Source organism: Geotrypetes seraphini, chromosome 1, assembly GCF_902459505.1.
Source record: "Geotrypetes seraphini chromosome 1, aGeoSer1.1, whole genome shotgun sequence".
Lineage (NCBI taxonomy): Eukaryota > Metazoa > Chordata > Amphibia > Gymnophiona > Dermophiidae > Geotrypetes > Geotrypetes seraphini.
In genome coordinates this window covers 360542060-360559911 of record NC_047084.1, presented here as the reverse complement: position 1 = coordinate 360559911, position 17852 = coordinate 360542060, and the positions used below count along the sequence as shown (strand labels likewise).

The following is a 17852-nucleotide window of genomic DNA, read 5'->3' as shown; positions in this document are numbered from 1 at the left end:
TTCTGACGAGTCCTATTAAAAATTTGTTCAACAAATCTCTAGAGATGGGAGTGATTCCTGGGGATTGGAAGAGAGCGGATGTGGTCCCTATTCATAAAAGTGGTCACAGAGATGATGCAGGAAACTACAGGCCGGTGAGCCTCACTTCAGTTGTTGGAAAAATAATGGAAGTGCTGCTGAAAGAAAGGATAGTGTACTTCCTTGAATCTAATGGGTTACAGGATCCAAGGCAACATGGCTTTACAAAAGGTAAATCGTGCCAAACGAACCTGATTGAATTTTTGATTGGGTGACCAGAGAGCTGGATCAAGGACATATGCTAGATGTAATTTACTTAGATTGCAGCAAAGCCTTTGATACAGTTCCTCATAGGAGGCTGTTGAACAAACATGAAGGGCTAAAGTTAGGACCCAAAGTGGTGAACTGAGTTAGAAACTGGCTTTCGGACAAACGCCAGAGGGTGGTGGTTAATGGAAGTCTCTCAGAAGAAGGAAAGGTGAGTAGTGGAGTCCCTCAGGGTTCAGTGGTGGGGCCAATCCTGTTCAATATGTTTGTGAGTGACATTGCTGAAGGGTTAGAAGGAAAAGTGTGCCTATTTGCAGATGATACCAAGATTTGTAACAGAGTAGACACCGAAGAGGGAGTGGAAAATATGAAAAAGGATCTGCAAAAGTTAGAGGAATGGTCTAATGCCTGGCAACTAAAATTCAATGCTAAGAAATGCAGAGTAATGCATTTGGGGATTAATAATCAGAAGGAACCGTATATGCTGGGAGGTGAGAAGCTGATATGCACGGACGGGGAGAGCGACCTTGGGGTGATAGTGACCAAAGATCTAAAGGCAAAAAAACAGTGTGACAAGGCAATGGCTGCTGCCAGAAGGATGCTGGGCTGTATAAAGAGAGGCGTAGCCAGTAGAAGGAAGAAGGTGTTGATGCCCCTGTACAGGTCATTGGTAAGGCCCCACTTGGAGTATTGTGTTCAGTTTTGGAGACCGTATCTGATGAAGGACGTAAGAAGACTTGAAGCGGTCCAGAGGAGGGCGATGAAAGTGATAGGATGCTTGCGCCAGAAGACGTATCAGGAGAGACTGGAAGCCCTGAATATGTATACCCTAGAGGAAAGGAGAGACAGGGGAGATTCAGATTTTCAAATACTTGAAGGGTATTAACTAGAACAAAATCTTTTCCAGAGAAAGGAAAATAGTAAAACCAGAGTGAAAAGGATTTAGGTCCCAATTCCTGCCCCATACTTTCTCTGTCTCTGTCATTTGGAAGTCAGGTACCTGGGGACATATCTTAAAGACCAGAAATCATCTTCCAAAACATGTCCAAATTTTATTATGAGTTTCACATCTTTTATATGAATCAGGTTTGTCAGCATGTGTCAGCATGTGACGTAAACACTAACCATATATGGACAAAGGTCACATGAAACTTTAAACACATCAGCATTTTTTCTATCTGGAGATTGAAGTCCACAGAGGGTCAGAAAAAGCCTTAACCAGCAGAGCTTCTAATCTAAATCTGTCTGTAAATACGGCTTAACAAAACAATTGAATTCACTTCACAACATCTCTGTTTAAACATACATGTCAAAGAAGGAAAGACAAACAGGGCCTGGTTTTCTTACAACTTTAAACAACAAATGCCTAAGGAAAATTATCAAGGTTCATGATACGTGTCCCTTCAATCCCCTCTTACGTCATGAAAATGATGTCATAAATACACAGCATGAGCTGGAAGGGAGTGATACTCTAGATATGTCTCTCAAGGAGGGGTTTTTTAGGAGCTGTAATACGAATAACACAGTACATGAGCAGTCAAGACAAGAGTGCAAATAATAAGAGATTATAACAATAAAAAGGTCTTTTACCCAACCCTGCATTCAACTAAAGTGTTGATCCTAAGAATTAGATAAATCAGAGTTACATTTGAGCTCAGCAAAGAGGTCTGCTAATTTCTGAATGTCCATAGGAGGACCTATATTGTCAGAAAGAAAAGTACAACAGCATAAAATACTGAGGAGAATTTAACAGAATTCTCAGCTAGAATCATATCTAGGGCCATATGATTTTGAGAACCATCTGAGAAGTGGAGCCTAATTGATCAGTAATACCTTGCAAGGCGTCCCTAGAATAGTTCAAAGCGTTGCTGATTATAATAATTTTAACTAATCCGATCAACATTCTTATTAATAGTAATAAAGGGAATAAGGAACTCAAACCCAGCCTTAACCTGAGCTTGGGCCTTAAATTCATCTGGGACCCCTCTTGGGACCCCTATAACATCTATGTATACATGTGATCAGATTTATATCAAGACAAATAAAAGGAAAAACCATGTGAATAGGAAGGATGCCTTTCAGAAAGAATATGCAGAAGCATAGTAACCTTAACTAAAGTGCACTGGCCTATCCACTGGCTGGGTAGCTTAACAGGGAGCCAAAAGTCTCCATAAAGCTAGTAAATATCAATTCTGATGCAGCAACAATGGGGCATACCTATGAGCCAAGACAGAACAATAACCTGGGGGTAAATTACCTACAAAACTACCCTGTGTCAGATTAGAAACATGACATGTGTAATTGCCCTTATAGATGGTAACTGCAATATCAAGCTTTTGCTGTCCTGGCAACAAAGGGTATTTAGAACACTGCAGTGCACAAAGGGGATAGGTAAAATTAGAGGAGATATTGGTAAATAACCCAAAAAAGCATGGTTGGATACCAGGAGGGAGGTATAGAGGTACGGTTCCTAGATGGGGGTCTAGCTTGAGCACATATATAACAATTACTCTTATTATGTTGATCAGCAGTGAATTTCATCCATTCTAACCAAAGGTTACGTTCTGAAAACCCTACCTCAACAGCCACAATATCTTCAAAAGTGGGATTGGCAATAGCCATCATGTCAGTAAGTTTATTGAATGTAGGGGCCAGTGGGTTAGTATTTTTTGGGGCCCCCACAAAATGGCGGGAGAGGATGAGTGGAGGTAGATAGATCCCGTAAGAAAACTGATGGGTCGGATAGCTAGACCCACCCTTAAACCTCATGTCCATAATGTACATACCTTCATCAGTAGGTCTAGGGTTGTTAATAGTAAGAGAAAGCTTAATAATTTGTGCAGGAACACTTTTCCTATAACAGTGTCCAACCTTATGAAAGGTCATACAAGTAAGCAGTGATTTACCATTTTGGTCCACTGTTTTTCAGGGTATTTTCTAGTTTATAAGCCCAGTCAGTATCAATATTCCACCCTACCACTCCCCAGAATGCTTATCCCCCCAACGTGAGTCAGTAACATATATATATATGTCTTTAGTTTTAGGAATCTCTGAGGACCAATGGCACAGCCTTGGGATATCAATTGATGAACAGTCCACAATGTCAAAGGAGAAGGTGGCAACTTGCACACTGCTGGAATTATACCAAAGGATAGCATACTATCGGTCTTTTCTGGATTCCAATTAAAGGACAGCCTTTGCGAGGGAGTAGTCCAGCTTAACGTCGTGTTCGCAAAGAGGTGTCGGGGGTGCTGTTTACAGCAGGAGTGTCATTTACAGATGGGTATGGGCAGAAAGTGTCGTGGACCCAGAACACATCATCCCTGTAGACCCAGTTAGAAATGATCCATACAGGGAGAAAAACTAGCAGCAACGTTGCCAGTAAGAGAATGATAAAGTTGGTAGAATGCTGCAATGAGATCATCATGTTGTTCCACTGGAGGAGGTGAAATCTGCGCAGGGAAGACTTGCTTCTGGGGTTTTAGGTTAACCCTCTTCAAGCGACTTGCGTGGATCCAAACAGGAAACTCCTCAGTGAGTGCAGCGGGCCAGGTCACAGCGATCACAGTAGTGGGAAGGCCAAAGGGGAAATCCGTCTGCTTCCGATCCTTGGAAAGCTTCTGGACAATCACCAGGCTGGAAAAAATGGGTAGGAATCTGTGGAGAGAAAGGAGAAGTGCAAGACACGTTTCTTTGAACAAGCCCTAATATTTCAATTAGCTTTTGGACGTATTCCTCCTGTATCAAGGGAAAATCTACCCATGGGGCGGGGAAAGGTCATCCCGTGAGAATCTCAAAGGGAGAGCATCCAGATGTCTGTGCATACAGAAAGAGATACTTGAAAAGAGATGCTTGGAAAGCATTCCAAATATCATTCAGCAGCTGTACTCCAATGTGATCCAAATAAGAGATAGAAAACAAGAGAAACCATGTTGCCTGTACTGAATGTGGCAACATGTAACAATACCAATTCATTTACTTAGCATAGCTATGGCAAAAGAGAGACAATACTCAGTTACTTAAGGTTCTTAATTGAACAAGCCAAAAAGATATGTTTTTGCTTACTGCATATAACTATTATGCACCTCAGAGAGACCATACTGATGTACTGAATGTATTCAGAAATGTATATTGAATGGATCATATGTAGGGAACACCACAAAATAAACGCTGTATAAAGTAAAACTTTTTCTTAAACATATAACCCTTAACTAAACTATATTCAGAAGATCCAGGATATATGATTTGATTTGTACCAGTGCCTGGTGAGACGCTGAGGGTACGATTGTTTATATTTCAACAGCGATCAGACTATTTGTCAGTCGCGATGCCGAAGAGACGGGGTAAGAGCGCCGCTGCAGCCTCGCGACGTCTTGAACACCCCCCTCTCGCTTCAATTGAACATTTTCTTCAGCGTCTTCAGAGGGAGTCAGTAGGTTCGGGGAATCGCCCGCTGGACTCTGCGACGTGGAGTGATGCCGGATCGGAAGTCCTTGGGCTGGATACCATGCTGAGCCCCGACCAGAGGAGTCCACCTCCCCCACCGCTGAGTGCGAGTTCCCCATGTGAAAGGAGTGGGCCAGAAGTAGCAGCACTCTCTGATCATGAGGCTGTAACATCGGGGAGTCAGCAAGGTGAAGTCTCTATGGCTTTGTTAAGTCCAGAGATGGTTCCAGCGGATAGAGCAGAAGGAGGAAAAAATCCAGACCAACAGACAGAAGGCAGCCAAGGTGAGTCTTCCCCAACTTTACATGAGACTTTCTTTAAATATGAGAAACCAGCTGAAGTGACTCTTGATTCAATTTGGGACTTAGTTTCCAAACTGGGAGACTCACTAACTAAACAAATTAAAGAAGGTGAAAAGAATATAAAAATTCAAAAACAGACAATAGAGGAAAATAAACAGGAAATTTCTAATGTCAAAGAAAAATTGGGAGGTATTGAAAATGAAGTGAAAATGATTAAACAAGTTCAATCTACAATAATAAAAGATAATCAAAGTATTAGAAAAAAATTGGAAATTATGGAAAATAACTATCGGACTAATAACCTACGACTGTTGAATTTTCCTAAAATCCTATCTGTAAACCCGAGAGAGATGATAAAAAGGTACTTTATGGAGATATTTAATATTCCTGAGGAATCATTGCCTCCTCTCACTCGAGTATATTATTTGCCTATGAACGTAAGGGGCCAACATTTGGAGGATAAGAGACAGGAAATACAAGACATACAAGACCTTCAACAAAATTTGACAGCAATTTTGGAAACATCAGATAAAGATTTGGTTAAACCAGCAACTCTTTTACTATCTGTGGCTTTGTTGCCGGATAAAGATTGGATTTTGAAATTGTTTTTTAGGAACAAGAGTAAGGAGTTTCTGGGTTTGAAAATTCAAATGTTTCCAGATGTTAGTAGAGAAACTCAGAATCGTAGACGTCAGTTTCTTTTGTTGAAGGCAGGAGTTACACAGCTGGGTGGCATTTTCTTTTTACGTTTCCCATGTAAATGTATAGTAAGATATCGAGATAATAAGTATGTGTTTTTTGAGCCATCTCAACTTACAGCTTTTCTGACACTGAAACGTCTGGAAAAAGAGGGTATAACAACAACTACCACAATAACAACTATGTAATTGTTGGACTTGGTAATAGAATAATTCCTCAAGTCAGACACATGATACTGTTCTTTATTATATAGAATTTATAATTGATTTCCTTAAAAGTTCACTCTTATATATATCTTGGATCACATAATTATTGAGGACTTGAGATTGTCCGATTAGAAATTTTGTTCTTATTATGTTAATGATTTACTTATTATTTTGTGTTCGATCTGACAATCTTTCTGTACAAAATGTTTTGATTTTGTTAAATTTTTAAAATGATAAATAAAGAATAATAAAAAAAACCAAAAAACTATATTCAGAATATAAAAGCTAAAAGTAAAAGAACATTGCGCAGTTAGGCTAGTAAGAAGTGGAAAAAGAGCTCTAGAAATGGCCAATATTATGTATCCTGGAGTACCCACTAAACTAAAACAAGTAGACATGACACAGACAAAACATAAAGTTTTAAGCGTGGAGCTATTACTCCATCTGTCAAGTGTGCAGGGCTGAATTTAACTCTGCAAATAAACACATTGATATAAAAAAAATCAAAACAACAAATAATGTATATCATAACCATCTCATATTTGGAAAAAGGCATAAAGCTAATGTCTCTTTGGAGCGTCTCTATCTCTGCAGTGATAAAGAGGACCCGTGGAAAACATTAGAAATATCTGTGCCAAAACGGATCTGGGATGGCTATGTATAAATCCGGAAAAAACATTTTAAATTAGCAACATCCTAATTTCAGCTAAAACACTAGAAAGGAATTGTATTTCCCAATTTATTTTCAATTCACAACTGTGCCAGCTGTAATTATTGAGCTATATATATCTGTATCAAGGAGCAAAAGGTCAAGAATGAAAATATCACTAGCAAGAAGTTAAAATGTCGAGCGAGCACTACGATAACCAATACCATGATATTGGGCAATGAATAAGGGAGAGCTAGCAGCTGGTATCCAGGGTTTCCCCTCTTTGCACCAAAGTCCGTCCAAAAGGGCGGCTTTGGGCACCTGCCAAACGCCAGGCATCAAATTCAGAGGAAGCTGTGAAAAAAGAGAGGAAGAGAATCCTGTTCACCCGTGAGACCCAAAAGCCCATTTAAAAGAAGGGCTTGTACATCGTGAAAAGTATGAAGGGTAATGGGGTGACCTAGGGTCAGAGAAGTAACCATCTCTACCACCATAGCACAAGCAGCCAGGGCTTTCTTGAACAGGAGTGACTATAAAAAAAAAGGCAACAGAGCGTAACTTACCGCCATATTCTCCGTTCATGGTGTTACAATAGTCCCAAACAAAGAGATAAAACATGTGAGCATAAGCAGGAAAACCCAGACTTGAGCTAGAAACCAAAGCACATTTCATAAGTCCATCTGATAAGAGCAGTCATTTCAGAAACCAGGGTCTGTCTCAAAATCTGGTCATAGAAGGAACAAGCAGAGATCCATTGGCGGCAGTGACCAATCATAGCAAGAAAAGTAAGCATGTCTTTCTTGGTAGCTGGGTGGGGCAGACCCAGAACAGCAGCAATGCAGAAAGTGCAGATTTTCCTCTGACCATGAGACAGGACAAAACCCAGGTATTTCACTTCAGATGTACACCAGTGCAGTTTATTTCGTGACACCTTGTGACCACACACAGACAACCATTATAAAATGTGCAAACTATCAGCCTGACAGGTCTCCTGAATTATGGAACACAAAAAGTTGTACAAAATGAGAATAGGACCATGAGGGGCAGTGCATGACTTGTAGAATAGCCCGAAGGACATTCCACACTAGGTATACTGTTGCTTAAAGGTGAAGGCAAAAAAAGAGCTGAAAAGCCTCACCAACAGGGACTAAAATAAAACATTCTTTAGGACAATGACAGAAAAAAAATAATTGGCTGCCGGTGGAATGGTGAAAGAAACATAAGTGCAATGAGAATTACCAAAACACTAACAGCCCTAAAATCTAGGACGAAACGGGGAATGCCATCAGCTTTGACAACAAGAGCGATGGGCGTATTATAAGAAGAGATGGTGGTTTTGATAATGTCGGAGAAAAGTCAAGAGACAAGCAGTGGAATCTCACCTTACTGCTTGATAAAACCAAGAATGAGTAACTTCAAAGAAGCACTATAGGGGGTCAGTGGAAGCCCAAACAGAGAAGTCTGGGGGAAGGGACAAAAACATTCATGCACAGACCCTGATAATGAAAGCTGCTTGTATACAAGCTGCGAAGGAAAGATCTTAGACTGATTCAAACAGCGCTTTCACTTCATTCCACATAACAGCACGTCCTACCTCAGTATTAAAGATTGTTAATGTGAGCTGAAGGAAAAATGTCATACATACACACAGCCGTACAAGTCTCATTTGTCTAGGAGTATCCTAAGTGCCTTTATGACTCATTACAAAACCAATATAACAATGCAAAAATATTCGCTTATCTTACCTTATAAGCGAGGTACAGTAATAAGAGACAATAAAATTTTATACTCTATAAAAGTTTTAACCTTACAAATGATAGAGTGGGCAGGGGGTTCTATAAATAATTTCATTCTTCCCGAAAGAATGGCAGCTGCTTATATTCACGAGGGGCGCTTACCGAAAGTACCCCGAGATTTTTCCCAAAGGACATAATTTGAGATTGAGGGGTGGTAGATTCAAAGGCAATGTTAGGAAATCTACTTTACGGAGAGGGTGGTGGATGCCTGGAATGCGTTCCCGAGAGAGGTGGTGGAGAGTAAAACTGTGACTGAGTTCAAAGAAGCGTGGAATGAACACAGAGGATCTAGAATCAGAAAATAATATTAAAAATTGAACAAGGCCAGTTCTGGGCAGACTTGCATGTCTGTGTCTGTATATGGCTGTTTGGTGGAGGATGGGCTGGGGAGGGCTTCAGTGGCTGGGATGGTGTAGATGGGCTGGAGTAGGTTTTAATGGAGATTTCAGCAGTTGGAACCCAAGCACAGTACCGGGTAGAGCTTTGGATTCTTGCCCAGAAATAGCTAAGAAAAAAAAATTTAAAAATTTAAATTGAATCAGGTTGGGCAGACTGGATGGATCATTCGGGTCTTTATCTGCCGTCATCTACTATGTTACTATGTAGCCTTCTTTCAGCCCCTCTTACTAGTTCTGGGGGGGGGGGGAATTTCTTCTCATAACATTTCTTCATAAAATAGCAAAACCTGGCCACTGAGTTATTTTAATGATTACCAGAAACTCAGTGGAAAAGCCACAACACACTGGACAGGGCATAATTCAACATGACCTTTCAATCCTAAACTAAATCCTGTCTTTCATCCCTGTTAGCCACAGTTCAAAAAGAACAGCAAAGTCTTATTTAATTTTCCCACACAGTAACAACTCCAGGTAAATACCTCATCCTTTGCTTAGGGGACCACACCCCAATCCATCCATCTGTGTTCTGTAGTTGTAGCCAACAGTCTTCTCTAGGCTTCCCCTTCTTCTTACTACCTGCTCTCTGGGGGTAAAGCTCTCTTATGGGGCTTGGGACTCAAAACTCCTCCCCTCAATTAAACTGCCTCAAGTAAACCGAGATTAGTTTACTACCTACTCTTCTAGACTCCCCACTCCTGCTCTCTTCTGGCAGAACCAGAACTTTATAAATGGCCCTTCCTTTCCAGGGAACTGCAATCTCTGTCCTAGCAAGGGTTCTTGAGAGTTGTAGTTTCCTGCTTATTTAAGCCAAGTACCCCCTAAGTCTAACAAATATCAACCGAGTACCCTTGCCCAAACTCTGCCCCTGATTCCACCCACCACCATAATAATAATACTAATTGTAACACAATTTCTTCCATCTATTTTTCATATACAAATAATATAATCTTATTAATACATAATGGTAACCACAAAATAAAAAACAACAACAAAGTACACTGTATGCAGAGAAAAGGTTAATTATCATTTATATTCAGGGGGGGTTTCAAAGAAGTCAAAGCAGATGACTTTAAAATATGCAATGTCATCTCAGCAACAACTATAGAAAAACAGAAAAATATAGTGCAAAATATAGACAGCAGATATAAATTCTCAAAACGGGCACATTTCGATCACTAAATTGAAAATAAAATCATTTTTCCTACCTTTATTGGCTGGTGATTTCATGAGTCTCTGGTTGCACTTCCTTCTGACTGTGCATCCAATATTTCTTTCTTTCTGCCTCCTGCACACTTTCTATCCTCATTCCCTTCTCCAACCAACATCTCTTTCTCTCTGTCCCTCCATGAGTCCAACATTTCTCCCTCTCTCATCCTCTGGATCATGTGCAGCATTTTTCATCATTGCCTACCAGCCCCATGCCCATTTCTCCTTCTATCACCCCTCTCCAGCACCATGCCACACCTCTCCCTCCATCACTATGTTCAATAACCCTCCCCCTTGCATCAGGCCCCATTTCCTCTTGCAGTCCTCGAGATAGATTGTGAGCCTGCCGGAACAGATAGGGAAAAATGCTTGAGTTTCTGAATAAATTCATGTGAACCGTTCTGAGCTCCCATGGGAGAATGATATAGAAAATTGAATAAATAGATAAGGCATAGCTATTCACTGACAAGGGGATGCAGTGCTGTCCAGTGTCAAACCCATGGTCACAAGAAGAAGGGAGTCTTGGGCAAGCCTTAGGTTTTTTTCTAAAACAGTATAGGGTGAGGCTTAGCCAGTCAGGATTTCAGGATACATGCCATAAAAATGCATGAGATAATGGGGAAATGAATGGAGGAGCAGCCTAACGGTTAGTGCACCAGTCTTGATGTCCAAGGATGCCTGCTTCAAATCCCATGGCTGCTCCTTCTGATCTTGGGCAAATCACTTGATCCTGCATTGCCTTAGGTACAAAAACTTGATTGTGAGCCCTCCAGGAACAGGGAGATACCTCCGTATCTGAATGTACTGTAACTTAAATTGAGTGGATGTAGGGAACTACAGACCACTAAGGCCTCCTATTATTAAACTGCCCTAGCAGTTTTTAGTGCCAGTAGCCGTGCTGCTCCCAACGCTCATAGGAACTCTATGAGCGTAAGGAGCAGTATGGGGCATTCAGCGCGGTTCCCCGCACTAAAAACTGCTAGCGCAGTTTAATAAAAGGGGTATAAGTCTGACTTCTATGGTAAGTAAATTAATGGAAACACTTTTAAAACAGAAAATAGTGACGTTTCTAGAATCCAGTGAATTAGAGGATCCGAAGCAACATGAATTCACTAGAAGCAGGTCTTGTCATACAAATTTAATCAATTTCTTTGACTGGATGACCAGAGAAATGGATAGAGGGAGAACGCTAGATGTGGTGTTCCATAAAAATAGCCTTACTGGGTCAGACCAATGGTCCATCAAGCCCAGTAGCACATTCTCACGGTGGCCAATCCAGGTCACTAGTATCTGGCCAAAACCCAAGGTGTAGCAACATTCCATGCTACTGATCCAGGGCAAGCAGTGGCTTCAGTGTTTCTGTGTTTTCCCCATGCTACTTGTGACCCTGGGCAAGTTACTTAATCCCCCCATTGCCCCAGGTACACTAGATAGAGTTTGAGCCCGCCAGGATAGATAGGAAAATATGATAAAGTACCTATGTATAGCCACTTAGGATATAAGTGGTATATAAATAAATAAATAAATGTCTCTCTCAATAACAGACTGGAATTTCCCTACAGGAAATTGTCCAAACCTTTCTTAAAACCAGCTACGCTATCCGCTCTTACCACAACCTATGGCAACGCATTCCAGAGCTTAACTATTCTCTGAGTGAAAAAAAAATTCCCTCCTATTGGTTTTAAAAGTCTTTCCCTGTAACTTCGAGTGTCCCCTAGCATTTGTAATTTTTGACAGAGTGAAAAAAAAAATCGATCCACTTATACCCGTTCTACTCCACTCAGGATTTTGTAGACTTCAATCATATCTCCCCTCAGCTGTCTCTTTTCCAAGCTGAAGAGCCCTAACCTTTTTTAGTCTTTCCTCATACAAGAGGAGTTCCATCCCTTTTATCATCTTGGTCGCTCTTCTTTGAATCTTTTCTAGTGCCTCTATATCTTTCTTGAGACCAGAATTGAATGCAATACTCCAGATGAAGTCACACCATGGAGTGATACGGGGCATTATAACCTTCTTAGTCTTGCTAACCATCCCTTTTAAAATAATTCCTAGCATCCTTTTTGCTTTTATGACCGCCGCCACACATTGGGCGGAAGGTTTCATTGTATTGTCTAAGATGACACATGCATCTAATAAATAAACTGAGTGCCCGTGGTATAGGCTCCAAAGTGACGGACTTATTCAGGAACAGGTTGAGTGGAAGGTGACAGAGGGTAGTGGTCAATTGAGATTGTTCAGAGGAAAAGGATGTCATTAAGTTGCTCCACTCTGACACATTTGAATTGGCTATCACTGGGTAGTAAAGAGCTTTGCTGGAAGTTAACACCAAGACTGAGTAAGAAATCTGGAATTTTAATTCCCATGCACTCACCACTAGAACATGCTTGGAAGTTTATATATTTTTTTGTTGTTTTCCTTCCTCATTTAGTACATAAAGAAGATTGAGCTGGGGTCCTTGGTAACCTTAGATATCCAGCATACCACAAAAGGACCATGGCAAGAATTCACCCTCACCCTGCCAGAGGAAAAGCTGTATCTGATGGTGAGCGTGAACCGTCAAACTTTGGAAGATAATGTGTAATTGCTGAGAGTCACAGGGTACTTTCATTGTTTGTGATAGCCACAAGAAAGCTGTATTCCCCAGATTTATAACTGTCATCAAAATAACTCTGAGTATATCATGGCTATTACAAAACTAACAGTAGCTGCAATAATTTTTTTTTTAAATGGCTACTGTGCCTCAATGGCAAGCCAGTCCTGTCCAGGGCTTAATTTGCATATAAAAATAAAGTGAAACTGTGGAGTCGGGAAAGGCTTGGGTGGGTCAGGAGAAAGTTCAATAGAAGAGGGGATGGATTAAGGATTACAGTAACTGTTCTCTGTTCTGCTCTGATACAGTTGAAGATTTTATTTTCTGGGCATAACGCTTGCAGTAGCCATAAAACACTGAGCGCTGCTGGCAGAATATTGATCTCTTAAATGCCTAAGTACCATTATGAAATTAGTGCTAAGTGTATCCCATTGTGGTACCTACATCTTGAATTGCCCTTCTAATCCTTTAAGTGAAATGCGTAGATCTTTTGAATACTTGTAGAAGGCTTGTATGGCTTTTACACATGTAACAACCAATGCATGTAAATAACCATTATATAAAGCCACTGTTTACACACACAGAGATCTGCAGCATTTTCCACAGAGGTGGGAGAGCTGGATTTCTGATTTTCCAATGGTAGTACACGTATACTTAATAAACCCTGGATGTCAACATTTATACCCGCTATTTTGGATTTGGGTGTGCATGAGTGACTGAGAGGGCAATTATCCCCCAGAGCCGCCACTGTCATCAGACTCTCCTAAACTCTACTCTTGCTCTGAACAGTGTAGGGGAGTCGGAAGACAGTGGCAGATTGGGGGATCCTTGAAAAGGCATTCATCGAAACATGCTGGATCCAGGGTAGGATTAATTCTTCAAGGGCCCCTAGGCACTCAAGTATGCTGGGCCCCCCCCCCCGGCCCTGCCCTACCCCTACTCTATCCATGTCCCGCCCCTAACCCGCCTATGCCCCGCCCCTGTCTCGCCCCCATTTATCTGGTTTTTTTATTTACTTCATTTCCACTTGTATTTCTTTTTTTTTTTTTTAATTCAAAACAAAGATTAGCATACCAGTGCACAGTTTTTCTTCTTTGCAACCCCCAAACATCTCTGAACAAATCCCCCTTCCTTCCCTTCCCACCTACTTACCCAGGACTTTAACTCTGAATCCTTTCCATGCATATATAAAAGTGTTCAAATATTTGTAAAGCAGTAATACTATCCAAAATATGTCTATATTAATAACCAAGTTTACAACGCCTCTCAATTGCCTCACTCTATATCAACCAACTGTAACCCATATGTTCAAAGAAGCGTGGGATGAACACAGAGGATCTAGAATCAGAAAATAATATTAAATATTGAACAAGGCCAGTACTGCGCAGACTTGCACGGTCTGTATATAGCAGTTTGGGGGAGGATGGGCTGGAGAGGGCTTCAATGGCTAGGAGGGTGTAGATGGGCTACAGTAGGTTTTGACAGAGATTTCGGCAGTTGGAACCCAAGCACAGTACCGGGTAGAGCTTTGGATTCTTGTCCAGAAATAGCTAAAAAGAAAAAATTTAAAAAAATTTAAATTGAATCAGGTTGGGCAGACTGGATGGACCATTTGGGTCTTTATCTGCCGTCATCTACTATGTTACTATGTATAAACAACCAAATCTGTAACTCCTCTAGCACGTTCCACTCCATGTATGTTAACGTGCAACGAAACAACAAGGCAAGCAGTCCACCAAAGAATCCAACATGAAACAAAAGAAGATTGGCAGAAAAATAAGGAGATTCAAATCAAGTTAATTCAAGGTGCTCCCAAGAACCTTGCCTGATGCATTTTGTCAAACAAGGCTGGTCAATGCTAACAAAAAAACATGTCTTTCATACAAACAGAACACAGAAAACACCTTTGCCTAGTTTGGAATATGTAATCACAAACTAACCTCTCCCTCTTTTACAAAAATGTAGTATGGCTTTTAGCCACGGCCAGCGCTAAAAGGGGGGATAAAATATAAATACGTAGACAAAGGTTAAATAAAACCAACAAGAAGCTAGACTCTGCATACAATGCAACACCACAGAAACAGCGATTTCCCCTAAAGCAACAGCAATGTCCCCATAAGCAAAAAAATAAATAAACAGAAATTTTTTTCTACCTTTGTCTTCTCTGGTTTCTGCTCTCCTCATCTTCTTGTCACTCTCTTCTTTTCATCTTCTGTCCTTCTGTGCCTCTGCCAGAAATTGTCTGCCTCTCCCTTCCATCTCTTCTTCCCTCCCCCCATTGGTGTGGCATCCATCATCTTCTCTTCCCTCCTCCAATGGTCTGGCATCTCTCTCCTTTCCTCTCCTTCCCTCTCCCACATCCCCATGGTCAAGCATTTCACTCTCTTCTCTCCCTTCCTCCCACTTCCATCAGCATCTTCCCCCTTTCTCTCCCTTCAACCCAATTCCATCCAGTATCCTTTTCCTTATATCTCTCCCCTTCCCCTGCACGCCAATTCCATCAGCTCCTTTCTCTTCTTCCACCACCCTTCCATACAATCCTTCTCACAACCCTTCCATACCACCCTGCTCCCTTTCTCTCCCTCCACACCCTTCCATCCTCCTTTCTGTCTCCCCCACAGCAACGCCTCTCCCCCACAGCAACATCAATGCCCCCCCAGCAACGCCCCCCCTTGCAGCAACGGCAACGAGCCCTCCTCCGCAGTAACAGCAACGGGCCCCCCCGCCCGCAGCAACAGCAACACCAACGCGGCCGAATGTGTTACAGGAGAGTACCGCGATGACTGCTTCTGCTAGTCCAGGTTCCTCCAACGTCACTTCTTCCAGAGCAAGTAAATGACGTCGGAGGGGGCTGGACCGGCAGAAGCAGTCATCGCGGGCCTTCCAGTAACACATCCGGCCACATTGCCATTGTTGTTACTGCGTGGGGGGGCCCATTGCCGTTACTGTATGGGGGGGGGCTCGTTGTCATTGAAAAATAGCAAGGTGAGTAGCCATCCTTCAGCGGGCCCCCCTCACAGTTTTGGGCCCTAGGCACGTGCCTACTTGGCCTAGTGATTAATCCGATTGGCTGGATCCAGTCCTCCCAGGTCGTAATTTTAAAAATGAAGGAAAAAACCATGTCAAAATAATTAAGATAAGTGCACATTTATGATTAAGGATAATCGGAATTAATCTTTACCCTGAATCTTAAAGAATAACAGATAGGAGGTTAAATAAATTAAAAGCCAGTAACGAATTAACACACACGCCTCACCACCATGATCTTTGAGCGGTGTGTGTGTGGGGGGGGGGGTATTACTGAGGCCTGATAGAGATTAAACTTTTTCTTACATTGAGATAAACTGATGTAATGAATGCATAAACTCGGAGTGGTTAACTGTTGATTCTCTCTCTAGTGGCAGCATTTCTACCTAGCCAACCTTCTTTCAGCTACTCTTTGACCATTCTCAGCTTTAACTTTTTGCCATTAACCAGTTTAAGTCGAGAGTGAAATTGTTTTTAATGTTTAAATAACATTCAGTCTTTTGAGTTTGATTTCCCATGAGCATTTGCTGTGCATTTTATTTTATTTTTTGTACTTTCTCTCAGACATACAACTCTGAAGAAGCAGAAGAATGGAAAGGTTTTATCCTCACTGTCACCGAGGTAAAGGATTTCCTTATCAGGCTTAGATTCCACTACTATTTATTATTTCTGTAGCACTAGCAGATGCACGCAGAGCTGTACATTAAACACACAAGAGACGATCCCTGCTTGAAAGAGCTCACAATCTAATTATGAAAGACACACTGGACAAAAATGGTAAATCAATATATGCTGTCCATGTGGGGGAATACAAAGGGAGAAGAAGTAGAGATTCTAGCCTCTCTCTTTCATCACACTATTTCTCTTTTGATGAATTAAAATGATGTGGTTCAAATGTTATTATAAAGATGGATTAGCCCAGGGGTAGGGAACTCCGGTCCTCGAAAGCCATATTCCAGTTGGGGTTTTCAGGATTTCCCCTATGAATATGCATGAGATCTATTTGCATGCACTGCTTTCAATGCATATTCATTGGGGAAATCCTGAAAATTCAATTGGAATACGGCTCTCGAGGACCGGAGTTCCCTACCCCTGGATTAGCCCAAGGCACAAGCCTAGGATTCATGAATGTTAATGTTCTCTCACAGTGCTCAAGCTACTTGCTGTCTGTTTATTCAATGTCTGGCATCTTTTCACTCAACGTTCCTTGTCTGTGATCCAAACTATGGGATCAATTATCAGCAGGCTATCTAAAGATAGCTAGAGAAGTTATCTGGATATCTATATGCAGGTTTTCTGCCAACCTTTTATAAGTTAGACCACTGAATATATTAACTGTTTTAAGCTAGGTCAACTTTTGTATAAATGGACTGCATAAATAGTAATTGGACAGTTGATGAATGTTGCCGCTATCTACTGCACATAACTTCTGGCTTCCCCCCTGGAATACCCCAACCCTTTTCAATTTATGGGGAAAACTGTGGGCCGTATATCAACAAAATGTATCTGGTTGGTAGTGGCAAATTTTAGAAGCAAATTGAAACCCAGTGGGCACTCTGTTTTTAAAAGCTGCTGCAACATTTTAAAGAATACCTGTATTTAGCACCACCAGCAAGACTAAATATACGTAACCTAGAATAAGCTCTTTTATTGTCTACTGTAACCTATTTGTTGTCATGACTAGTCTGTTTTCAAACGATTGTGAATGTCTACTTGTAACCTGTTCTGAGCTTCGAAATAAATAAATAAAATAAATGATGGTTGGTAACTATGGAGGCAATTTTATAAATGGGCATCCTGTTATTGGTACTCCGATGCTGTATGGTGGCAGTGTATTGTATAGCAGTGTCTGGGTACCATCCTTCTAGAATACTGATGTCATCCGGCATTAGGGCACCAATTTGCTTGACGTCTTTGAAGGTGTGAATAAACATGTGGATTAAAGGTGAGCTGGTTGATGTAGAAAAGTGGTCTCAAACTCGCAGCCTGGGGGCCACATGCAACCCGCCAGGTATTATTTTGAGGCCCTCAGTATGTTTATCATAATCACAAAAGTAAAATAAAAGTTTCTTGATCATATGTCTCTTTACTAAACTAAACTAAACCTTAAGTTTATATACCGCATCCTCTTCACGGAAGTGGAGCTCGGCATGGTTTACAAGAACTTAAAATATAAGAAGAGAAAGGAAAATGTTTACATGAGCTTATATATAGAATGGAAGAGTAAGGGGGAAAATAGAATTACATG

At 41.2% G+C, this 17852-nt stretch overlaps 1 protein-coding gene across 3 annotated transcripts in view; it reads left to right on the top strand.

Annotated features, from left to right (window-relative positions):
• Positions 1 to 17852, top strand: part of STAP1 (signal transducing adaptor family member 1) — a 117150-nt gene that overhangs the window by 56149 nt on the left and 43149 nt on the right. For all 3 annotated transcript variants that reach the window (XR_004536498.1, XM_033914822.1, XM_033914812.1), the window contains exons 3-4: positions 12416 to 12529; positions 16169 to 16225. Coding sequence is in view for 2 of the 3 variants with exons in the window: in XM_033914822.1 (XP_033770713.1) it covers positions 12416 to 12529; positions 16169 to 16225 (171 nt within the window). In the remaining variant the exon portion in view is untranslated. The remainder of the gene's footprint in view (positions 1 to 12415; positions 12530 to 16168; positions 16226 to 17852) is intronic.